The following is a 24,083-nucleotide window of genomic DNA, read 5'->3' as shown; positions in this document are numbered from 1 at the left end:
TATTTTATTATGATTGTGTAACATATAACGTGTTATATTGTTAAAATATTGTATCCTTTTTTTTTACTTGAAGGACACATACTGTATTAACATCTTCTCTTTCTTCGATAAAATGTAAACTACTTGCCATCTTCTGCACTTTTAGAAGCTCTGCAGATGGTGGGCTATCAGCCTTCTCTGTGACCCAGGTTGTAAGAATTTTTCCTGGGCAGTCCTAGGCTTTGGCCCCTGATAGCTCTTCCCTAAGTGATAGCCAGGCTCGCGGTTGTCCTCTCGCTGTCAGTGAAGCTTTCTTCCTGCCTTGATTTCTCAGTTGGAGAGTGTCTATCAGGCGGGCACCTGCCGCCCCATGCACAGGAGGTGCAGATGGCCTCTAAGCGCATCACCCAAGAGACCTTCGATGCAGCTGTTCGTGAAAACATTGAAGAGTTCGAGATGGGGCCAGAGGAGGCAGTAAAAGAGGCCGTGGAACAGTTTGAATCACAAGGTAGGCACTGTGGCTCTGTCCCAGCACTGGTCTAGCTCTTTGCCCAAAAGTCTCTTCCAGTCCACAGCTCTTAATGTGTGAGAATGATTTCCTGCCATGGCTCTGTCTTGCCTGGCATGGCAGCCCTGGGCCCTGTCGCCCTGTCTGCACTCTGCCGTGAGCAGGCTGGCCACCTTCTCCCACTTTGTTCTTGCCCTCCCTCTACTTGCCTTGACACCACCCAGACATCTGCAGGGCTGAATCCTTCAAGGTGGGTCTCATTTTAATTGCCACTTCCTCGAAGAGGCTTTTCCTGACTGCCTCCCAAGAAACAGGGCCACCTGCCTCCCTGCCTCACGCACACTCCAGCTTGAGTTCATGGAGCAGACGGGGGTGTTGGTCACCAGCCTGTGGCATATTCAAAACAGGCTGTAGGGGACAGTGGTTAAGAGGGCACTATTTGTTTACAGTGGTGTGGTCAGGGTTAGGAGACCCTGCCAGCCACAGTAGGGACCTCCCTGGCCCCACAACAGGCCATGGGTGGGGGTAGGGAGTCATCTGGCAGAGGCAGAGGCAGAGGCAGGGAGCTGGGAATAAATACCCCACCCTCCCACTCCTTCTGATCTGAAGTCCTACTCCCCATTGGCCAAGCCAGGTCAGACACTAGAGGGCAAGGGAGCTCAGGGGGTCCAAACCTCAGAGGTCAGAGGCTGGTGTCCCTGGCACAGAATGGAATATAGATATTGACCAGGGATGTGAGGAGTACCCAGATGTGTCTCGTGCAGTGGAGGCTTCCCTTGGGGGGAGTGCCAGGGAGGGTGGGGGTGCAGCGGGGTAAGAACAATGGGAGCCCCAAGGGAAAAGGCTGTGGGGTCCCCTCCCCCCTTGGCCCACCAGGTAGAATGTGTCTCTCACTGCAGTGATGACCTGCAGCCTCACTACTGCTCTGATCCCATTTGTTGGACAGGGCCAAGGGGCAAAGACCCCCCCCCCCCCATATCCTACATGTCTTGTATGAATGTGGCTTCTGGGCCCTGGTAGGGAGGGGTTGGGGTGGGGAGTTGGGCAGACCCCCCCCCCCCCCAAGGCCTCCAGAGTGGGGTGGTCCCAAAAGAAGGGAAATGAGGTATGTTCTGGCAGGCCTATGGGGATGATGGCTGTCACCTGTTTCCTGACCCCCCTCCCCCGCCGCAGGGGTTGATCTGAGCAACATTATAAAGCTGGCGCCCAAAGGCTCTGCAGATGGACCCCAGGAACCTACACACGACATCCTACAGGTAGGAAGGGGTGGCCCATGTGGGCATGGCTGACCTTACACATGTGGTTCCACACACATCACCGTTTAATAGTCTGTTAGGGGCACCTTTCCACTGGTTCCCAGATGACAGATGCAGGTTTTGAAGGGCAGGCACCCAGCATGTACATGGGAGTCTGAGCTTGCAGCCAGGGCTCCCTGAGTCCACATTTGAGAGCCGTTTGGGGATGGACTGTGCTTGGGTTGCCCCAGTTGGCAGCCTTGGGGCAGAGAGCACCATGGAGGAGCCTCCCAGGAGGACCCTCCCAACCACTAAGTTTGCTCAGAGATAGACAGGAACTGCAGAAAGAGAGTGGGATCACAGTAAGGCTGTCACCTGTTGAGCACTGACTGTTCACCAGCACATTATACAGCCTGCCCCTTTAGCACTAAAACTGGCCTGTGAGGTAGGTGGTGTCATCCCTGACTTAACTGATGGGGAAACAGAGGCCCAGAGCCTGCCCTCACTCTCCAGCACAGAAACAAGGAAGGTAAAGGTCACAGAGGTTAAATGCTATCCTTAAGGTCACCCATCAAACAGCGATAATAAGCTGTTGGTAAAAAGGCAAAAGGCTGTAGTGTTTTTTAAGAACTGACTGTGGAGTCCGTTCTGTGCAAGATGCTTTCTTTGTGCTATCTCCGTTATTCTCCCAAAGACCCCTGCAAGGTGGGGATTATTATTCCCATTTTACAGATGGGTAATCCAAAGAGAAAAAAATGATTTACCTGACAGCAAGAGAGTAAAGTGACAAAAGAGGAAGTTGGAGAACACAGGTCTGGGTATGAACCCAGCTCTGCCTAAGGCAGGGTATTTACTTCTCTATGCTCTCAAGGTTCTCACCATCTCCTGCCTCACAGAGGTTTTGAGAAAATTATCTCATTGTTTTGACTTATTTACTAGTAAGAAATGAGTCTATTGTCTTGGCAGTTTTTTTACTGGGTTGTTCATCTTGTTCTTATTGATTTGTAGATGCCTTTTACATATGAAGGGTCTCCATAACAATAGTCTCTAATAATCACTGAGCACTTAAGTGCTCAGCATTGTGCTAAATCCTTAAAACATATTATCTCAACCTGTTGTTAGCCCATTTTGCTGACCAGGAATCTGAGGCTTTCTAAAGATAAATGACTCACTTATGGTCACAGCCAGTGAGGGGCAGAGCTGGGACCCAGACCCAGGTCCCTCTCCCAAGGAACTCAAGCTGGGAACAGCTCTGCTGTCTTCTACCAACAGTACAGAAAACTCCTTTTGTTTACAACCTTTGCTTTTTTATTCTTCTCAATTCGACTTTTAAATTTTATTTTTCATTACTGAAGAAGAATGTGAACGTGTTCTTGACATAAAAGATGTAAGCAATACTCAAGCATTTATAGCAAAATCTGAAAGTCCCTGTCCTGTCTCTCCCACCAAACCCCTCTCTTCCTTTCCCATGTGGGAGGTGCCACACACATTGGGTTTCATATCCTCCCGGCCTTATTCTCACCTTGCCATTGAGCCAGCCCCTTCTCATGCGCGGAAGCATTGACCTCTGCTGCTGTGTGTCCGACGCATGAAAAATGCTTATCTGTAGGAGAAAAATTCAACTCTGTGATGCCTTTTGAAATGAGTCTACCACAGTCAGGAAATTTGTTGCACACAGACTTATAGAAACAAAACCAAGAAGAAGTCTTGGAACTCTCTAAGGAGAAAATGAGCTGGACTGGTCTTATATGCGAGGCGTTTCAGGATCCAAGCCATCAGTGACAGAGAGAATGACCCCCGGGTTGGTGGACAGAGCCCCCGTCACCATGCCAAGTTGTCACAGGTGGAGCACAGCAGACTCTGCCACCTTCACTTCAGCGACTGTCCTCTCCTCAGCCACCCGCAGGGTCTGGGGTCTCGGGCAGCACCTAGGGACTGTGAAGACCACCGTCTTAGCCAACGCAGAGACTCGCCTTCTAGATGCCATCCAGGGCAAGAGGAGATTCCCCACAAACCGGGTGGAGACCAATGTGCAGTGTGTGGCCATTATTTTTTCCTCTCTTCTTTGACCAAACCCAGAGTGCTGTAACTCCAGCACTGTGCGTCTTAATGGCACTTGGGCTGCAGCTTTTCAGATTTCTTGCCAGGTTCTTGCTCCAGTGCTACATCCTCTGTTTTTGGTTTGTGGTAAAATGTATTATAACGCATATCCGCCATCTTCACTATCGCTAAGTGGACAGTTTGGTGACATGAAGTACTTTCACAGTGTTGTGCCACCATCCCCACCCTCCATTTCCAGGACATTCTCATCTTCCCAAACTGAAACCCTGTCCCCATTAAACACTGACTTCCTATTCCCCTCCCCAACCCCTGTCACCCACCATTCTACTTCCTGCCACTCTGAGTGTGACTCCTCTAGGGACCCCTATAAGTGGAATCACATAGTATTTGTCTTTCTGGGGCTGGCTGCTTTCACTCAGCAGAAGGGTTCATCCATGTTGGAGCCTGGGTCAGAATTTTGTTCCTTGTTGTGGCCGAATAATATTCCATCGTGTGGACAGACCACATTCTGTTTATCCATTCATCCACGGATGGAAAGTTGGCTGCTTCCAGCTTCTGCCTACTAGAATTAATGCTGCTATGAACACGGATACACAGACATCTCTAAGACTGCTTTCAGTTCTTCTGGGTATATACTTGGAAGTGGGTTTGCTGGATCATGTGGTAATTTTATATTTACTTTTTTGAGCATTTCCCTAACGACTAGCGATGTGGATCATCTTTTTGTATGCCTAGTGGCTGCCAGTGTGTTTTCTTTGGCGAATGTCCATTCAAGGCACATTCTCTGCTTTTAGCCTATTAATATTCTGTGTCGTTGCAACATACACTCAGTGAAGTCCAGCTCAAGGAAGGTGAGCCAACAGGCATCCTTGCCATTCAGGGCATTGGTGGCTAAATCACAGCCCTCTGGGTTGGGTTGATGGCATCTGCAGAATGGCCCTCCCTGGGGCCAGGGACCAGTGATTTCGTAAGCCCCAGGAGGCTCGGGTTCATCCTGGGCTCATTGCTGAGGCTGGTCTGGAGGTCATGGAATTGAATGGCAGCTAGACTCGGATGCTCATTCCAGATTGTTTCCTCGTTATTACCTTTTCCCCCCCAAGGGCTTTGACTTGAATTTGGGTAAATCAACAGTGTATATGGTGTGGTTTCATTTGGCAGATAAATATTTGTGGAATGAATGAGAGAGACAAACAGGAGACATCTGGTGTGGGCCGGTCTGGCAAAGGTAACTTTCACCTTCCTTGGAGAGGTGGCCTCTGGAGGGTTTGTTGGTCAGTTATAGTTGCATAGTAGGCAACCCAAAACAACTGTCATTTTCTTGTTCCTTACAGTTCGGCTGGGTGGACTGAGCTCAGCCAGATTGCGTGGGTCTTGCTTGGAGCCTCTTGCAATGGCAGCTAGGGCTGGAGTGTTGTCTGTGTCTGCACCCATGTGTGTGGCTCTGTGGAGGGACCCTGAGATAGCTGGGCTCTCTGTCTCTGTGTGGCCTCTGAAGGTCGAATCTCCTAAAAGCCCAAGTGCGGAAGCTGCCACGGCTGGACTGAATGTCCCCCGCGGGCCTAGATCCCAGGAGGGGCAATCTCACAGGGGGGCAACACTGTTGCTGTGGAACCTCTTTGGGCTGAGCTAACACTGAAGTTTCTCCCGTGTCCTCTAGGCCCTAGGTGACCTGCAGGAGTCCGTGGCCCGCTCTCGCCCCCAGGAAGTGTCTGCGTACCTTGCCCGCTTTTTTGAGCACTGCAAGCAGGACAAGGCTTGCCGCTTCCTGGCGGCCCAGAAGGGGGCCTACCCCATCCTTCTCGCCGCCTGGAAGCTTGCTGCAACAAGTGACCAGGGCCTTCTGCTCCAGACCCTCAATGCCCTGTCAGCCCTGACCGATGGCCAGCCCGATCTCCTAGACACCCAGGGCCTGCAGCTGCTGGTGGTCACGCTGGCCCAGAATGCCGACGCAGCCGATCTGACCTGTTCTGGGATCCGCTGTGTGTGCCACGCCAGCCTGAAGCACGAGCAGAATCGGCAGAGCCTGGTGAAGGCCGGTGTGCTGCCCCTGCTGACTGGTGCCATCGCCCGGCATGGGCACTGCGCCGACGTGGTCAGGGAGGCCTGCTGGGCCCTCCGAGTCATGACCTTCGACGATGACATCCGTGTACCCTTTGGCCATGCCCACGACCATGCCAAGATGATTGTGCAGGAGAATGGAGGTTTGAAGGTACTCATTGAGGCTGCCAAAGGTAGGAACAGGTGTGAGAATGAGAGTGGGGTTTTAGGACTACTTCACGCATGGCTGGCTCCAAGCTCCACTTGCCTCTTTTGGCTTACTACCACCCACATGGCAGCCCTAGTGGAACAGTGTCCTTACTCCTGGTTGCTCTAGGAGAGTTCCAAGCCAGGGCTCGTTGGCCAAGATCAGATCCTGTGGCCCATCTCTGGAGCCATTTGAGGAAGGGGCTTGGCTCTATCTACCCACACAGACTGAGAACATGTGGAAAGGAGCGCTCCCCAAAGGGACAAATAAGGGAGTTTCCCAAAGATGGGGGAGTGTGGCTGGTCCCCGATAGAGGTTACACTTTCATTCATATTTAGCCTCAAGTTGTTATGCACGTACATGTTCCTGACTGGGATGACCAAGGCAAGCCAGCCCTAGGGGATCACAGCGCTGAAGTCCCGACCCGAAATTCCCTGCCCCCTGTCAGCTGTACTCTCCAGAAAAGGCCTGACTGTAGTCTGGTGCACAGGTGCTAGAAGAATTAGTTCTTCCCAGCCTGCCTGTGGCTCTGGCTCTGTAGCTAGGCTTGTTTGTGTGACTCCAGCCCTATCTTCTGGAGAGGCAGGCCTGCCTCAGTCTCACACCTCTCGAGAGGGCGAAAACAGGTCCAGCCATCTGCAAGGTCGAGCTGCTTTTCTGAGGGGGAGTTTATATCTTTCTCATTTGTTGACAGGAGCTCCTATCAGTCAGGGTTCTACCAGACAACCAGTGGGATGTGTGTGTGTGTTTCAAGGAATTGGCTCATGTGGCCGAGGGGCTGGTGAGTCTGAAATCCGTGGAGCAGGCTTGGGCAGGAGCCAACACCATAATCCTCAGGCGAGCGGCTTCCTCTTCAGGGAGACCTCAGTTTCCTTCTTAAGGCCTTCAGCTGACTGGATGAGGCCCACTCAGACCATCAAGGGTCATCTTGAAGTCAGCTGATCACAGATGTCACCACATCTAGAGAATACCTCCATCCAGATTCATGCTCATGGCGTTGCTGGGGGCAGCACCCTGACCAGGGAGACATACCAGCTGACTGTCACAGAGCTCTGTATAAATTAGGGCTATCCCCCCCACACACAGCCTTCCACCCCCTACCACCTCCCTATATGAGCCTCAACGCAGGCCTCTCCTCCCTGGGGCCTCTGAGCTTCATCTTCGGCATCTGTGTTCAATTTTGCCCAGGTCAACTCTATCCATATGTCCCTGTACGGTTTCTGGGTTTCCCGTTGCACTTAGAAAGGTCATTCCCACCCCAAGAATATAAAAATAGTCTTGGATGTTTTATTATAGCACTATTATGGTTTTCTTTTTTTAGTTGAGATCATCAGTTGGTCTGGAATTTATCTGGGACACGGTGTGGGGGAGGGCGTGTTCGCGTGTGTTCTGCGGCCAGCAGGGGGCACTGCAAGCCCGAGCAGCCCTGGTGTTCAGTGGGGCTCTCCTGGTGTGTGTGTGGCCTCCCTGCCTGGCAGAAGGGCCCTGCTTCCCAGGTGGAACAGGATTTGTACCAGGACCGCTGGCTCCTGGTTCCGAACAGGGACTGGTTCTCTCCCTGTCCTCGGCCCCAGTGGTTCCTCTCCCTCCCTCTCCACAGCATTCTCTGACAACCCCAGTGTCCTGAGTGAGCTCTGCAGCACCCTATCCCGCCTGGCCGTCCGCAACGAATTCTGCCAGGAGGTCGTCGACCTTGGGGGCCTTGGTGTCCTGGTGGCCCTACTGGCCAACTGCAGCGACCACCAGGTGGGTGTCCAGAGCCCCTTAGCATGTGAAGCTCCCCTAATCACTTGGATTTCAATTTGTCATTTCTCTTGATGCCTCAGGAAGGTTCCAGACTTGCCAGTGAACTCTGCCCCTTTGAGCCCCAGCCACCCAGACAAGCTTGAATCAGAACACACTGGCCCTGTCTGCTGACCCTGGAAGCAAAGTGCAGTTTTCACTTCTCATTGACCTCAGGGCAGGAAGTAAAGTTTTAGGGGAAAACAAATCCACCCACTCTCTCTTACTGTCCTTTAACACCTTTGCATTTTCTACCAGTAGTTGGAGGAATGTGAGTGGGTGTTGGCAGGGGCAGGCCCAGGCCCCAGCTCAGGGGTGTGATGCTTGAGTGAGGCAAATCCTTGGTGCCTCAGTTTCTCCATCCATAAAATGGGGCGGGGACCCCTATTCATTATTCTTTCATTTAGCAACCACTTAACCCCCTCTCTACATGCCTGGCCTAGGGCAGGAGGACCTCCCCGTCCCGTGGCAGCAATGGTCCTATTGCCCCCAACCCTAGCTGGTAATATCAGCCAGTCTCCTTCTGTACAGCTGGCAGAAAGCTGAATTTGAACTGGCTTAAGCACATGTGGGAATGCATTTTGTTTATACTTCTGGACAGTCAGGGGGTGGGTCGAGGCTTAGTTTCCCTCCCATCGCTTTCTCTTTCTCTTTCATGGCTCTGCCCCTCACTGGGGCGGTGGACAGTCCCAGCAGCATCTGGTCAACTGTCCTCAGCTCAGGTTGGTCATTGCCCACCTGGGGACTCAACTGTGGCCAGGGGACCCTGTGATTTGATTCCTGGCCTGAGCCACATGCCCCCTCTGTGCGTGAGGGGTCGGTGTCAAGGTTGTCCAAATGCCTGGCCTGGACACAGGTGGACTACTTCACAGGGTCCACCTCCCCGAGCATCCTCTGCCTTTTCCATGCAGCGAGGAAGAACCCTGCCATTACAGGCTGCCCGCATGACCTAGGGCGGCCTCCGCCTGTTGTTCAGACAGTGAAGCAACAGACCCTCCCTCAAGACCCCACCCCCACCCCCACCAACCAGCAACCAAGCAGTTAGCGTCTGGCACAGCACAGGAGGACAAGCTGGCCAGAGCAGATCCCCACCTTGCCCTCCCTGTAGGACCTTGTGAAGCAAGTGTTGAGTGCCCTGCGGGCCATTGCAGGCAACGATGATGTGAAGGACGCCATTGTCCGTGCTGGCGGGACAGAGTCCATCGTGGCCGCCATGACCCAGCACCTGGCCAGCCCCCAGGTACCTCTCCCAGGCAGGGGGCACACGAGGTGGGGCACAGTGGCTGGAGTCCCAGATCAGTATCTGCTTTCGCATGGTGCTCTTCCCATTTCCTTAAGCAGGGCTAGGGCTGGGGTGGGGCCCGCACAAGTCCTAGGTTGAGACCGTCACCCCTAAGAGCGTGGTTTATGTTTTTATGATTCCTGTTATGACTGATCTGGTATATACATGGGCTGGCAGCAGTCTCTCCAGGGGAAACTGCAGGGCACTCACCTGGGGAATTAATAGTGGTGGCCATGGCAGGCCCTCTGGATGACGGGCATCTGACTGTCTCCGCCATCTGTGACCCCCACAGGTATGTGAGCAGAGCTGCGCGGCCCTGTGCGTCCTGGCCCTGCGAAAGCCGGAGAACAGCCGGGTCATCATGGAGGGCGGCGGGGCCCTGGTCGCATTGCAGGCCATGAAGGCGCACCCGCGAGAGGCCGGGGTGCAGGTGGGCCTGGGGGCAGGAGGGCGGGGCAGTACAGAGCGGCAGGACCCAGGCCCTCCCTGTCCCTGTCCCCATCCCCATCCCAGCCCAATTCTCTCAAAGTCTTCTTCCTTCCCAGGCCCCAAAGGCATCTACTTCCACTCTTTAAAAATGCACCCAATTCTCCCCATGGCTGTCTTCCTGTACCTTTGCTCTTCCTGCATTGATCTTTTCCTCTTCTAACAGTTCCTTTAGAAGGATAGGAAGAGGAGGAGGAGATGGGAGGAGAGCAGGTGCAGATCTGCTGGGACTTTTGGAAGATTCCCTGCCATTCATGGGCTTCTCCTTCATGTTCAGCACGTGGGACCCATAGTCCGTACCTTACTGGGGAGTCAGTGAAGCTGAGCAGTAGACGGGGCTGTGTGCGCCCCTGCCTGAAACCCACACACTTCCTTGTAGCTGTCAGGGCTCTCCCGACCTCCCCGACTCCCACCTCGCATACCCTCCCAGCACAGGGGCCTCTGTGTTCGTCCTCAGACACACCAGGCTCTGTCCCATTAGTGGCCTTTGCTGCCGATGGTGTCTTCTCTGGAACACTGTACCCTTGGTTCACCCATCACCTTGCCCACTCCTCACCGCCCTGGCTGGGCAGCCCCTCACACCTCACCTACTTCTCATCTAGTCTCCCAATGGTGGGGTGCTTTGTGGCACCCACACATGGCAGATAAGCAGGGCACAGATGTGAATGAATGAGTGATGATGTGATTGACAGGTGGGCCCTGTGCACGACTCCCTCTTCCGAATCTCTCTCTGCCCTCCTTTCCTGGGGCCCTTGCCCAGGCTCTTGCCAGCCACAGGGGAATCTTGCTCTGAGACTGAGGGTCCCACGCCTGAGGGATCAGCTGCACCTGCCAAGCACTTGACTGCCCTGAACTTCAATTTCCTCACCTGGGGGATGGGGAAATGAGCCCTGCTTCCCAGGGCAGCTGAGAGGAAAAAGTGGGGAGATGAATCTAGCCTGATGAGTCACAGCGTAGCCACCTACTATATGTTGGTTGTGGTCACCTTTGCCCTGTTATGATAAGGGCCCTGGGGTCAGAGTGGACCCCACCCACCGGCGCACAACCACTCACCTTCACTTCTCCCTCCCAGAAACAGGCCTGCATGCTGATCCGTAACCTGGTGGCCCGCAGCCAGGCCTTCTCACAGCCCATCTTGGACCTGGGGGCCGAAGCACTCATCTTGCAGGCCCGTGCTGTCCACCGTGACTGTGAGGATGTGGCCAAAGCTGCCCTGCGGGACCTTGGCTGCCGTGTTGAGCTGCGAGAGCTGTGGACTGGCCAGAAGGGCAACCTGGCGCCGTGACCCCAGGCTCAGTCTGGGCCATGGCTCTGGGTGAGTTATGTGACTCAGGAACAGGGAGGAGGTCCGTGTCCTGCCACTCTACTCCCCGGATTCTTCCCCCACTCAGTGGGAGGTGTTTTCTGATGGGCACCAGGTACAGACTAGGGTGGGAAGGGAGCATTGGTGAAACGTCTACACAGCAGAAAGCAGCCCCTGGGTCCTGGCCTCCCTTCTCCTTGTTCTCCTCACCAGCTGACAGCATTGGCGCTACCCGTCCTGCCCTCCCACTCCCACCCCGTGCCCTTTCCTACCAGAAGGGCCTCCTTAATATTGCTTGGGGGCAAAGAACTAACTGAAATGCGGGACCCATGCTGGCCAGTCTCACAGGAGGATGGGGACCCTGCTTCGGCTCCTACAAGTCTGTTTTCTCCCTTGCTTGTCTCTCACTTGTAATGTGGATTGTAGGTGTCTTGCTCTGCTGGACAGAGGGCAGGGACCAAGCTCTTCTGCCTCCAGGGGTCCCAGGCCAGCCAGTACTGCCCAGTAATAAAAGACTCTGTTAGTTGAACAATGGAGGGATCTCTTCCATAGCGCGGTGGAGTGTGGGGGCTGCCTCCAGTGGCCTCCGAGAATGGGAGAGGGGCAGACGTCTGGGGAGACCATGGGGTCGCTGAGGAAAGCAAAGGGGATTTGAGAACAGCCTGGGGATATATGATCTGCTGTCACTCCCAGACAGGCAAGTCTGCTGGGGTCGTGGTTCACACCTGGGGTCTCAGCCCCAAGGCCACCGTTTCTGATTATGTGTCACTCAGCTCTGTGGCCTTGAGCTAGCGACGTAATCTCTCTGACCCTTGATTTGATCCTCTGTGAAATGGGGAGGGGGGAAATGGAGCCCCCTCTGAGGGGTGTGCAAGCAGAGCTGGGCACATGGGAGGCACCCGATTGTCTTAGCTTCACCACTTCAGTCACCCTAGGACTGTCCTGTACTCGTCTGCCCGGCAGCTTGAGGTCGTTCCTCGCCGGGTGGCTTGGGCAGCCTGCCTTCCTTCTTTGAGCCTCAGTTTCCCCATCTGTAGTATGGACATCACTATTGCTGCCCCAAATATCTGCTGTACCCCCAAAGTGTTCTGGGGGTCCCCAGGTAGCTGTGCCTGGCAAACCCCAGCGCTCCTCTGCATTTACACTTGGGGTCATGTTGTGGTCACCCAGCAGCTTGCTCATCCCACGTGGCCCAGTCAGGGTTGGGTAGCTTCAGGAACCCTGGTGGGCTCCAGGCGCAGTACCTGACCTCTCCAGCCCACATGCTGGGAGCCCTTCACCTCTCTTGGAACACCCGGCCCGCTGCTTGTCATTCATCTCCCCTAGCTCGAGGAGGGCCTGAATCTGGTCCTTGATATCAGCTCAAGCCCTTTCCTAGAAGGCTCCTGGTTTCCGTGGCTGATGCGAATAGCTGGGGTCGGGGTGGCATCACCCTAGTCCTAACTCCCCATGGTGGCAAATTGTTCCCCACTCCTGGTTGGGAGGGCCCAGCCAGCTCAGGGGGGCTGACATGAACCTCTGACCCAGTCACCTCACCCTGACTCCCCCACCGGGAACTCACCCAGCATGTAGAAGGATCTTGCACCTGCTCCAGGCTGCCCTGCCTTGACTTCTGCCACCCATGTGACCTCGGGGCAATCTGTAGGCCCTGTGAGCCTTATGTATCATCATCTGTCTCATGGGAGGTGGGTGGTGCCAGCCCATTTCTGGGGAAGCCTGAGGTGCCGTTCCTGTAATTCCTGTCCCAGCTCTGCTCTCAATCTTCCCAAAGCTCCCCATTGTCCTCTCCATAAAACCAACTGTTCTCTGGGCCCTGCCCACCTCCCAACCTCATCTTCCCTACATTCTCTTTTATTTTTTTTTTAATTTATTTATTTGACAGAGATAGAGACAGCCAGCGAGAGAGGGAACACAAGCAGGGGGAGTGGGAGAGGAAGAAGCAGGCTCATAGCAGAAGAGCCTGATGTGGGGCTCGATCCCACAACGCCAGGATCACTCCCTGAGCCGAAGGCAGACGCTTAACCGCTGTGCCACCCAGGCGCCCCCCCTACATTCTCTTTTAGTTGTCTTTCTAGCCACATCAGCTTCCCTACCTCAGGGCCTTTGCACATGCTATTCCTTGCATGGAGCACCTTTCCCCCAGCCCTCCCCATGGCTGGCTCCTCCCTGGCACCATTTTCTAGCCCCCTCCCTGGGGAGATGCCCTGCTGTTCCCCTTCACTGGTACCCTGGTCCCATCACCTCTTGTGCTATGTCTCTGAGCTCTGAGCCTATCTGAGGTTGCCTTGCTTGTGTGCTTTCCTGTTTGTCCCCTACTGCCCATGAGTTGCATGTAGGCAGGCTCCTGTCTCCCTGCTCTGCTCCAGCTTCCTGTAAATAGTTTTGAATGTATACCTAAATAACAAGGGGGTGGTTTGGAGGAAAGGTCTCTGCCCCCACAGCGCTAGTGCTCTCCTCCCCTGAGCACCTGCCAGCCTTCCTACAGCTGCAGGCTTCTCTGGAGAGGCAGGGCTCCAGCTTATCAGTCCTTCACACCTTAGTCTGAAGAAATGGGTTTCGTCAGTGGGCGTGGCTCAGGGTCTGTTTGGAAGTCTCCGGGTTGGGTAGGCTTATCATTGAGGTTGGCCAAACCTGGGTTCCAGTCCCTGCTCTGCCACCTCAAGTGAACCTCAGCCTCCTCTTCTGAAAACAGATTAAGTGTGTTGCTATACAGGGCCACAGCCCCCAGCAAGGCACACAGCCCTTCTCTAAGGAGTGCTTGCCATCCTCGTTGATGATATTGAAACCAGGGCTGAGGAGGAAACCACTACAAGGGAGGGGCCAGAACATTCAGGCTATGCCTCTACTGCTGTGTGTTCTTGGATAAGTGGCACAGCCTCTCTCAGCCTCTGGGAGGCTGAGTGAAACTGCCTTGAAACCAGTCGGGCTTGGTTCACATCATTGCTACATTCAGCAGGTGTCCCTCCAGCCAGGGAAGGACCCAGGGTCCTGGCTTAGGAACACATCTTTGAGAGGCAGGGCCTACGAACCCCATTTTCCAGATGAGAAATAAACTTGCTGGCCTTTGAGGGGCCACAGTGCGATGAGAACCCAGCTTGGCCTGCCTCCACGCCCCTCCTCTCTTGCCAACGTTGCTAACCTGACCTTGGGCAAATGGCTCTCTGGCCTCTGTTGATTAAGCCCTGTCACTCTGCCCAGGCCTGGCTCACAGCCATTGTGTCAGATGATTCCAGGGATCCCCGAGAGGTAGAGGAGATTGGGGAGGGGGCAGAGAGACAATGTCCTGCCCAGAGCCAGCCAGGCTGACACGGAAGAGCTGGGATCCCAGGCACCCTGGCCAGGCATAGCTGAAGGGCCCACAGTGGGGGTGTCAGTTGCTGATGCCAAGGGGCATTACTGGCCTTTGTTGGAAGGCGGCAGGGAGGTTGACCGGCGCCAGCATGCTGACAAGCGAACAGAAGCCAGAGCCCAGGCAGTGCCTTTGGCACCCTCAGGAGAGGCAGCCTTGTGCTGGGCTGCTGCCTGACCCTTCCCTCAGTTGGCACTGTCCCTAGGGGTACCGTGGGACCTTCCAGGAGCTTGCTGCCTCCCTCCCAGGGCCTGGCAGGTGGGTGCTGTGGGTAGGGACTCCTGTAGCATAAATATCTTCCTTTTTGGGTGGCAAACCCCACCCATAGTTGGTCTATGTCCACATTCCATGAAGCGCTATTTACAGAAAGGGAAACAGGCCCCAAGAACAGTTTATCCGTCACCAACACTCAGCAAGTGCTGGCTGTGGACCAGTGAAGTTGTGAGTGTTTTACTTCCATTCATCCTGTTAGTGCTGCCATCAACCCTGGGAGGTAGTTGGGGAAACCGAGACAGAGAATTTGAGTCACTTGCTGAAGGTCTGGTGGCCAGCAAGTAAAAAACAGCAGGGATTCAAACCCAGCCTCAGGCCCTTTCTGCAAGGAACACTTGTAGTGTGAAGATCAGTTTTCTCATCTGCAAAGTAGGTGCTGTCTCCTTCCCCCACCATCTGGAAATGAGATGGTGTTTGGGAAGCACCCAGCCCATTATGGACCTGATACCCATTAGATGTTCAGCGGACCTCAGTGTCCTCCTCTTGTCCAGAGAGCAGAATGGAGACCAGGGCCTAGAGTTGGCTGGGAAGCAAACTACAGCAGGGGAGGTATGGGAGAGAGGTCCAGGTGGGAATATCATGGGAATATCATGGGTCAAATGGTAGCCTCAGGCTAGTGACATCCACAGTGTGAGCCTCAGTGTTTTCCCCATCCTCCATAGTCCTCCATACTGGGAGCCCTTTGAGATGTTGTTGATTAAGCACTAGGCAGGGGATTGCCCAGCCCTGAAATGTGAAGACTTATTAAGGCCTAGCTTACGGTTTGCGCCCTCCCAGCATTCCCTGGTTCTGAACTTGATCTCCACCAACCCCAGCCAGCACCTAGAGGAAATAAGAGCCAGTATCTGGGAACATTTGTAACCCTCTCCGCCCTGGAGATTAAGAGAGTGCACTTGGTGAGTCAGAGAACTGGGTGGACTTGGGGGGAGTGCCAATGACACAGCGGAGCACTGCACGGCAAGTGTCTTCTCTAAACTGCTGGCATCTGTCTGCAAAGAATCCCATGAACTTCACCTCACAGTGAAGCTGAGGCTCACAGGCCAGATGGCCCTGCTGAGGGTCAAATGCTTTCGTTGAAGGTCAAGGCAAGAGCTGGGATGTAAATTCTCTCCAAAAGAGGAAAGATCAAGGTGTAGGAATCGTTGTCCCCTGAGGAAACCGATCCACAACTACCTTCACCAAGGTTATGTAGTGGGCCAGTGGCTGGACATGAATTGGACCCAGATTACTCAGGCCCCTGGTGGTTCTTCTCTGACACTGCCTTACCCTACTTCCAAAGAGCAGGCTACTCTAAATTCACCCCCAGATTCAGCCACTTGAAGCGCTGTGGGCAAGGAGCTAGACCTCTCTGCCCTCTGGTTTGTGTAAAACATGGCCAGTGGTCGCTCTGACCTCATGAGATAGTGGTTAGTTTTCAGTTGATTCACAAAGGGCTTATCCGGGAGGAGGCCAGACGGGGATGTCATTGGATCCCGTAAAGGAGAAAGCTTGAAATCAGAGAAGTCCAACACTTCCAGAAAACCACAAAGCTCATGGGTAGGATTCCACCTGTTTCCATGTCTTCACAACAACCTGGAGCTTCAGACGACGAGCCTGAGTGACCTCAGAGAGTCTGCCTTCTCCGTGTCGTTAGCAGGGAAATAGCGGGGAGTGAAGGAATGTAAAATTATCCAGGAGTCTTTCGGCCGCGATGGCCCATGTTCACAGCCAGAGTTGGAGGTCCTGCTTCTGCGCTGCGTGGTCTGAGGGCTAGCCTCTTCGACACAGCCTTAGGGAACCCCGCTCAGGGCGTCTGAGGCCACCTAGGGTCGCCGTGCTCCCGGCCAAACTCTGCACCTTGCGCTCTCCCGCCCTGCCCCGAGACACACCGCCCACGGCCCCTGCGACCGGCCGCAGGGCCTGCTCGTCTTCGGCTTCGCAGCCAATCCTCATCGCCCTTCAGACTACGCCCTCCGTTCTTCTCGCGCCAGCCGCGCCAGCCGCGCCAGCCACTTCAGAGCCCCGCCCTTACCCCCCAGGGATTGGTCATGAGGGCTGCTCGTCTTCTGCCAGAGCTCCAATCCTCGCCTACCTCCCGGCCCTCGCCTCTCCGCACCTCGCACCCTGCGGGACCACCTCTGGGACCAAAAACCTCACCCAATAGCCCGCCTCTATCAATCAGTGATTGGCTTCAGGGGCTGCCCGTCTGTTACATGCCAACCAATCCCTGTCTTTCCCAACGCCGATTTGCCAGCGTTCAGCCAATCGGAGTTTGGCGTGAACCCCTCCCGCGGCGCGCGCCGGGGGTGCGCGAGGCGGGGCCGTGGTGGCCGGAGGCGGCGGCGGCGGCGGCGGCGGCGGTGGTGAAGGCAACGCGTCCCAGCCGGTGAGGGGGAGCAGAGGGCGCGGGGTGGCGCAGGCGTCCGGGGCCCCGCGCCCCTCGGGCCGAGCGAGGGCGAGGCACGGTCTTGTCGTGGGTCCTGGGGCGGGGGCGGGCGAGGCAGGGCGTGACAGCAACGTCGCAGGGGTAGGGAGAGGTTAAAGCCCCCCCTTCACCCCGCGTCTGGTGCTTCTAGGGGGCCCTCCCAGCCGGATCTGAACACTCACGGTCAGTCCGCGCACACCTGACACCACATCCCTTCTTGTTGACACCCCCCCCCCCCAGTACACCTGAGACTGTCCACTCGCTGACATCCCCCACACCTCTGGGGCCGTGTCCCTAGGCGCTTGGCACAGCTGGGTCTTCACACCCACACGCACTTGAGTCCGTGTCCCCACCGATATTCTCCCTCACACACCTGCCACCTCCCCCGCACTCATGGACACCCTCCACATCACCTAAAATCGTTCCTCTTGATGAAACCTCCACACCCAGATCCATGCACCCCCACGTCTGCCACTGGGCCTACACCCCCTCCATCCATGCCTGAGCCTATGATGCTGAACTCGTGGCCCCCCCACTCACACCTGGACCAGGTCATAGCCCCTCACTGATTTTGCTCACATCCAGGTCTTTGCCCCTCTCTCTTGCTTCCTCCCCTCAGCCACTTGGGTCAGGGCCCTCAGGTATTCTCCCCCACCCCTCCACCTGCCCTGTGCCTTTCCAGACCCTCTCTCCATCACACACCCCCAGTCTGTGCACCCACCTGTACTTTCTTACATGTGCACCTATATTTGTGCCCCTCTCTGTAATCCTTGAACTGCACCCCCCACCCAGGTCCCCCAGCATTCACCCAAGCCTAGCTATCTCAGGATAACTGCACCCTCCCCCACCCCCCCCAAAAAAAGCCCACCCAGATGTTATCTTTTCATTTATGACAGTCTGTAAAGTGATTTCCAGGCTTACAATAATCCCTTTGGCCAGGCAAAACCAGAATTATCTACATTTTACCAGCAACAAACCTAAAGAGACTTGAATTGGGGAGGCACAGCCCATGCCTCCTTGAGCATTGCTGACCCTTCTCTGTAGACCTTCCCCATTTATGCCCATCTGTTGTGCTTATCTCTGAGAAGAGGGGTTGGCAGGGGAGGGGACCCCTACCTTCCCTGCAGCTGTTCCTCAGGAGTCATGACTTTGAGTCCGGAAAGACTGAGCTGGAAGGGGCGGCCCCTGAGCTTTGCTGTAGCACGTGTCTCTGTGTCCTGGGGCTGGGTGGGGGCGGGGACCCTGCAGGAGCGGACTTCAACACCTTGGGTTCCTCCAGCGGCTGGGTCGCCTGGAAGGGAGTTGCCGGCCTCCGGCCTCTGGCCCCAGCTCTTGCAGACCGAAGCCCCTTGCTGACCCTCAAGAACTCCTTGGGGCCTTAAAACCGATAAACCTAGAGAGTAAGGAAACACTCTTTAGAGTGAGGAGGGCTAATGTTACAGCCACTTAGAGCCAAACTGTAAAACTGGAGCCTGGTGAGGTGCTGGGAATAATGATTTTTGTGGAACTTTTCAAGTTCCCTGGAGTATGATTTGCAGGTGTGCAGCATAGGAGACGGTAGCTTTGTTGTTGAAAAGTAATAATGTGGTGCGGTTTCCTGTAAGGTTTGCATAGCGCCTCTTACCCTCCTCTGTCCCTCCCGGCAAAGATGGAGCCAAAATGTGCCAGAGGGTCATGTCACCTTCACCTTCTCCTGTAGAAACCAAAGCCAATGGGGTTTTCTGTCCAAATTCAAAAGGACTCATTTAAAACATGTGTGTTTATGTATGTGCTTGTGTATATATATGTAGGTGTATACATACACACATTTATATGTACATATACACACATTTTATATACTACGGATGTACACGTTACATATATATACATATGCAAATATATAAACTTTGACAAGGTAATTGATGTACATGGTAAAAAAGAAAAAAGTATAAAAGGACATACAGTGAAAACCAAGCAGGTTTGTCTGTACCTTGTACCCTTCTGGAAGCATCCATTGTTAACTTGCCCTGTTTTCTTCCAGAGATAGTCTGTGGCTTGGGGGGAGGGATGTATATCCCCCACCTCTTTTAAATCCCTGATAAATTTGCATGAGATTTTTATCAAATGGGTGTGCCAGTTTTATAGCCAGTCCCTTACGAACGACTGTGAAAGTTGTCACTCATATTTTCTCCTACAAACTGAGGTGAAATGAATGGATGGAACCATGCATGAGCAAATACGCAGTGAACATGTGTGGGGCTCCAATCCAGACACTACCGAAACCTCCTGGTCTTCAGGGAGCTTCCTAGGAGCGCCCAGGCCAAAGGGCATGTCCATCAAAATGGCTAATGTTCCTCCAGAGAGTTTGTGCTGCCATCAGTTTTCTCTCAGCTGTGAAACTGGATTGCTTATTTCCTCTCCCAGCGGCCAGAACAGTTACTATCAAGTGCCCTGGTTTCTCTAGTCTGATAGAAAAAGCACAGCCCGAGAGATACTTTTGAACCCCACTTCTGGGCTTTCTATCCATCTCTTGGGTGTTCTGGCCCGTGGGGTGGTGATTAAACATTATATCTCTGTTTTTCTTCCCCAGTTGGACCAAAGTTCAGTCCGAGGAATATTGGAGTCCCTCCACTGTGGAGCTCTGGAGGAAACCTTGGGTTTGGGGGGAGGGGGCTGTTCCTTGCAAGAGAAAGACATGGGCATTGGCCACAGTCCTGGGAGGGAAGGTTTAAGATATTGGCTGTTACTAAATTTTTGTTTTTCCACCTGGATCCAGCAAAAGAACTTGGCTGTCACATGAGATTGAGATAAGTCAGGTATTAAATCTTTTGGGGAAGTTATCAGCTATTTCCCACTATTGGTGCCAGGTGGAGGGGATCATCAGCCTGAGGCCAGGCCTTTTCCCACCTGTCATCCTGTTTTTGTTCTGTTTTGGTAATTAGACGCTAGAGGAATACTGAGATGATCAGAACTCTTAGCTTGATTGGGTTTTGCAAGCCAGCTCTTTTAAAAATGTGTTATATTCTTTATTTGAAGTGCGAAATACTTCTTAATAAAAAGTATATAATGTGCACGTGAAAAGAAAGTGTAAAGGATAACAAAGCTAACACTCAGCTGAAGAAGTAGGACATGGGCCGCGGTGGCGCCCCTCCTTGGTCACTGTGCTATTTTTAAAATATGCTTGTCAACATTTGTTTTCTTCCCTGAGTACCTTTCGCTGCAGCTGAGTGCTTGGATTCTAGGGTCTCAACAAAGATCAGCAGAAGCCAGGTTTTCTGTCGGAGCTGTGTCAGTAGGGCGGCCCGAGAGGTCCAGGGAAGGGAGGAGTGACCTCAGAGCCAGGGGCAGGTCACCAGCCAGTACCAGGAGCATTGGTCTTAGACTCCTGTCATGTTAGGTCCTGGGGCTGCTGTAGCAGATTACCGCAAACTCGGTGGCCCAGGGAGAGTGCTCTCACCGGACACCCAGTCTGCTGGCACCTTCATCATGGACTTCCCAGCTTCCAGAACTGTGAGACATGAATGTTCTGTTGTCTGGAAGCCACCCAGTCTATGGTCGTCTGTCACCGGCCCAAACAGACTAAGACTGCAGGGTCGGTTCCTACTGGGGGACCTGAGGGAGAATGTCACAGGCCCCTCTCCTGGCTTGGTAGCTGTTGGCAGTCCTTGGGGGTTTGGCTTGCAGCCACATCATCCCACTCTCTGACTCCATCTTCACACAGCGTCTTCCCTGTGTGGTTTTTTTTCTTACAAGGACACCCATCATTGGATTTAGGGCCCACCATAAATTCAGTATGATCTCGTCCCAAAATCCTTAACTCATTTCACCTGCAGAGACCCTATTTCCAAAGATGGTGACCTTCTGAGGCTCTGGATGGCCATGAACTTTGGGGGGGAGGGACACCATTTAACCCCTACAGCTGCGAAGCCAGAATTTCTGCCAGGATGTTATTCAAAGAAGTGCTTGTCTAGCTGCCTCTGCTGTTTCAGGCAAAACAAAGCTGGTAGGGTTGGAGCGCGCAGCCCCTCACTCACCTGCCTTCCCGCTAGAAGGTGGAGGCATCTGCCCAGAGCTAGCGAGGACCCGGGCAAGTGAATGTGTATGTATATTTTGCTCTTTGCCAGCCCTTGGCATGTGCTTACTGGACAGTGAGCTTGGTCCTCCATCATCCCAGTTTATAGAAGAGTCGCCAAGAGGAGAACATAAAGGGAGCCGAGATGGACATAAGTCAGCCAGAATCCAGACCCCTGTCCCTTAAGCAAGTCACTGGTGGCACTCATGCTTTCTGCCGCTGTTAGACATGGGCATCTGTAAGCCGTACCGAAATGCCACCACGGTGCCCGGAGCCTGGCCTCCAGGAATGGAACAAACTTGAAGCCTGACCATACCATTGTTCTACAGCCTGTAAATACCTGTGGGTCAGGGACAGGTGCCGAAGAGGCAGAAACACTGGTGCTCAGAATGGTAGGGAATGCAGGCATGGATCAGTTCTCACCAAGTGACTGGGGCTCTGTACCTGATCAGTTCTAGCATAGGATTGGGATGCTAGCTCAGGGAGGGGAAGGTTCTCGGAGATCTGAAAGCCAGCAAGGAGTTAGCTAGATGGCAAAGCATTGTAAGCAAAGGAAACAAGAAAGCTGGGTATTTTGGGACCCAAGGCACAGAGCTTGAGAGGAGATTGAGGAACCTGGTCCATGGAGTCCATGACAGGCATTGGAGGGGACTCTCCTTGAGGCCATGTCCAGCAAGGCACAGTCACCATGCCTGAGCTCAGAGCCCTTAGCAGCCCGTGCTTCCCAGCACAAGGGCCCAGGACCAGGACAGGAGATACCTTGTGACCAGTTGCAAGCCTTTCCTGATGAAATGTCCCCATGAAGTGCTCCCGACAGATGTCATCACTGTTATGCCATCTCCAGGTCATGTGCCTTTGCTGGGGGATGAGTGGAAAAAGAGAATATGTATGTTTGATTAAGTATTAACTAGCCATGCTAACCCAAGCTCCACTCAGTCTGCAGTCTTTGTCCTCGACCTAAAGGGCAGGTTCCCAGGCCTCACTGTAGCAGGCCCCAACTTGGAGCTCAGGAATCCCGCACAAATGTCCTGGAGATTCTGGGACAGGTGTCCTAGAAACCCCTGGTGTAGCAGCTCAGAGCTGGAGGAAGATGCCGTAGCCGGAAGAGGGGAGGGCGCAGGCTGGTGGGCCTGGCTTCCAGTGCCATGGGCAGACAGGACCCATTACCGGTCAGGCCTTAGCCAGTGGCTGGTCTAGCCTCGGGCTGGCAAGAGGACGTGTAAGAGCCAGGCCTTGAAGAAGGGGTAGTTTTGGTGGCTGTGAGCAGCCCCTTTGGCCTGGAGCACATGGGTCAAAGCCAAGTGTCGGCTAGCCCTGAATGTCAGAGTGGGAGACGGCACCTCCCGTTGTGCCGGGCAGGGGCGCTGGCATGGGCAGAGCGCTTGGCCGGAGCACTTGCTTCCCAAAGCGTCGTCATGTGGTGGGCAGCAGGGCACCACCAGCCAGCTTCTGTTTAACACTTTGGGGAGATGAACCTGGAGAAAGCAGGGGGTGGGAGGTTGCTGGACACTCAGGACCAGTGCTCAGCTCTTTCAGAGGCACTGGCGTGGGGGATGCAGGCTGAATGGTGAGATCTAGGAACTGGGGAGGCCTGCTCAGTAGGGCCGGGTAGTGTGAGATGGGCTCCGTCCCAGCTCCATCTGACTCCTTTTATAAGGCAGAATGATACTTAGCCACACCCGTGACCCACCTGGAGAAAGCAGGGGGTGGGGGGTTGCTGGACACTCAGGACCAGTGCTCAGCTCTTTCAGAGGCACTGGCATGGGGGATGCAGGCTGAATGGTGAGATCTAGGAACTGGGGAGGCCTGCTCAGTAGGGCCGGGTAGTGTGAGATGAGCTCCGTCCCAGCTCCATCTGACTCCTTTTATAAGGCAGAATGATACTTAGCCACACCCATGACCCACTTGAGCCGCACCACTTCAGGAAGATGGCGATGGATGGAAACTGAAGCCTGGGGACGTTTAGTAACATGGCCAAGGTCACACACTGGACCCCATCTTCCCATAACACCAGCATGGTGTGGCTGGGAGCCTGTACGTGCTCCTACTTGGGGAATGAGGCGGACAGCATAGAAGAGGTACATTTTCGCTGCCGTGTGAAGGGTGCCCGAAGGGCCAGGAGACAGATAGCAAAAGCCCCTGTCGGCAGGTATATGCCTCTGACTGCTTGCTAAGCAAGGACCCTGAGCATAGCCCAGGCCATTGCCTTCCACAGACCCCCCCCAGCCCAGCAGGGGAGCCAGTGGAAAGTGGCCCCCCGTCTCGTGCAGCAGGGAGCCACGGAGTGCTCAATATAGGGCAGAACAACTAAGTTTTGGGAGGAGAGGCCAGGATGTTTAGGAAGGGCTTTGAAGGATGCGGTGGAGTTTGCCAGGCACAGGGTGGGGAGAGTACAGCCAAAGCAAAACTTGGTACATCCAAAAAATTAATTACCTCATCCAGCAAATCATTGAGTAGATACAAGCACTGTGCTAGGCTCCCCGTGGCAAAACACAAGAGTTTCGGGGTGAGGGCTTTACCCAAGTGCACCCTCTTATCAGAGGGGTGTGAGTAGTGTTGAGGGCCTTAGTTTGTTGTAGGTCATTCAAGTGCAGTTGGTGACAGGTGTCAGCAGCCCTGTGTTGCAAGGACCCAGGACAGTGATTGACAGTAGGGTGTTCTGTGTCTTTCAGGACGCGGATGCCTGAGTGACCCATAGAGACTGCAGCACAAGGTTGCAGAGGCCAGTTTGTCTGAAAGGCACGCTTAGAAGGGAATGCAGCCGGGGGAGAGACGCCCAACAGCTGGCCGGGTCTGGGTTAACAGGGAACAGCCATTATGTAAGATGCTACCGTTCTCTTGATGGCAGAAGTTAATGCCCATTAACTGGAAAAGAAAACAGCCTTTATCAACAGGCAGATAGGATGTTAATTGGCTTCCGTTTACTAAGAGATTACAGGATCTGTTCCCTGACTGCTTGTAAACTCCATCAACTGAGAAACTGCCTCCCCTCCCCCCGTTTGTGCAAACATTTCCTTCGTTCTGGGGGTGGCAGGGGGTGGCGCACGCAGGCTCTCACCAACAGGATGGTGGCCCCAGCCAGGGAGCTTCTGAGGGAGTCAGGCACATGTGTGTGTGTGCGCGCG

At 54.1% G+C, this 24,083-nt stretch overlaps 2 protein-coding genes and 1 long non-coding RNA gene across 7 annotated transcripts in view; 2 read left to right on the top strand and 1 right to left on the bottom strand.

Annotated features, from left to right (window-relative positions):
• Positions 1 to 352: 352 nt before the first annotated feature.
• ARMC6 (armadillo repeat containing 6) lies at positions 353 to 12,768 on the top strand. Of its 3 annotated transcripts, none has more exons than XM_045778803.2 (7): positions 353 to 487; positions 1,661 to 1,743; positions 5,441 to 6,014; positions 7,629 to 7,774; positions 8,919 to 9,050; positions 9,385 to 9,522; positions 10,651 to 12,768. In XM_045778803.2, exons 1-7 carry the CDS (start codon positions 367 to 369, stop codon positions 10,861 to 10,863), a joined length of 1,407 nt encoding a protein of 468 aa, XP_045634759.1. In that variant the 5' UTR covers positions 353 to 366; the 3' UTR covers positions 10,864 to 12,768. The 3 variants fall into 3 exon arrangements, with proteins under 3 accessions (XP_045634759.1, XP_045634760.1, XP_045634762.1); XM_045778806.2 differs by lacking the exon at positions 353 to 487 and adding an exon at positions 4,942 to 5,008 and having other exon boundaries at positions 1,678 to 1,743; XM_045778804.2 differs by lacking the exon at positions 9,385 to 9,522.
• LOC123780043 (uncharacterized) lies at positions 5,907 to 18,131 on the bottom strand. 2 transcript variants are annotated; one of them, XR_006776312.2, is made up of 3 exons: positions 18,024 to 18,108; positions 9,303 to 9,423; positions 5,907 to 6,005 (listed from the first exon to the last, which is right to left on the bottom strand). It is a non-coding gene; the product is annotated as an uncharacterized LOC123780043 (long non-coding RNA). The 2 variants fall into 2 exon arrangements; XR_015726695.1 differs by lacking the exon at positions 5,907 to 6,005 and adding an exon at positions 6,012 to 7,042 and having other exon boundaries at positions 18,024 to 18,131.
• Positions 16,766 to 24,083, top strand: part of SLC25A42 (solute carrier family 25 member 42) — a 28,530-nt gene continuing 21,212 nt past the window's right edge. For both annotated transcript variants that reach the window (XM_045778810.2, XM_087867146.1), the window contains exon 1: positions 16,766 to 16,868. The gene's annotated coding sequence lies outside the window, so the exon portion shown is untranslated. The remainder of the gene's footprint in view (positions 16,869 to 24,083) is intronic.

Source organism: Ursus americanus, chromosome 14 (assembly GCF_024610735.1).
Source record: "Ursus americanus isolate L20-20 chromosome 14, mUrsAme1.1.p, whole genome shotgun sequence".
Classification (NCBI taxonomy): domain Eukaryota; kingdom Metazoa; phylum Chordata; class Mammalia; order Carnivora; family Ursidae; genus Ursus; species Ursus americanus.
Note: the sequence above shows the minus strand (reverse complement) of the source record. Positions and strands in the feature narration are given on the sequence as shown.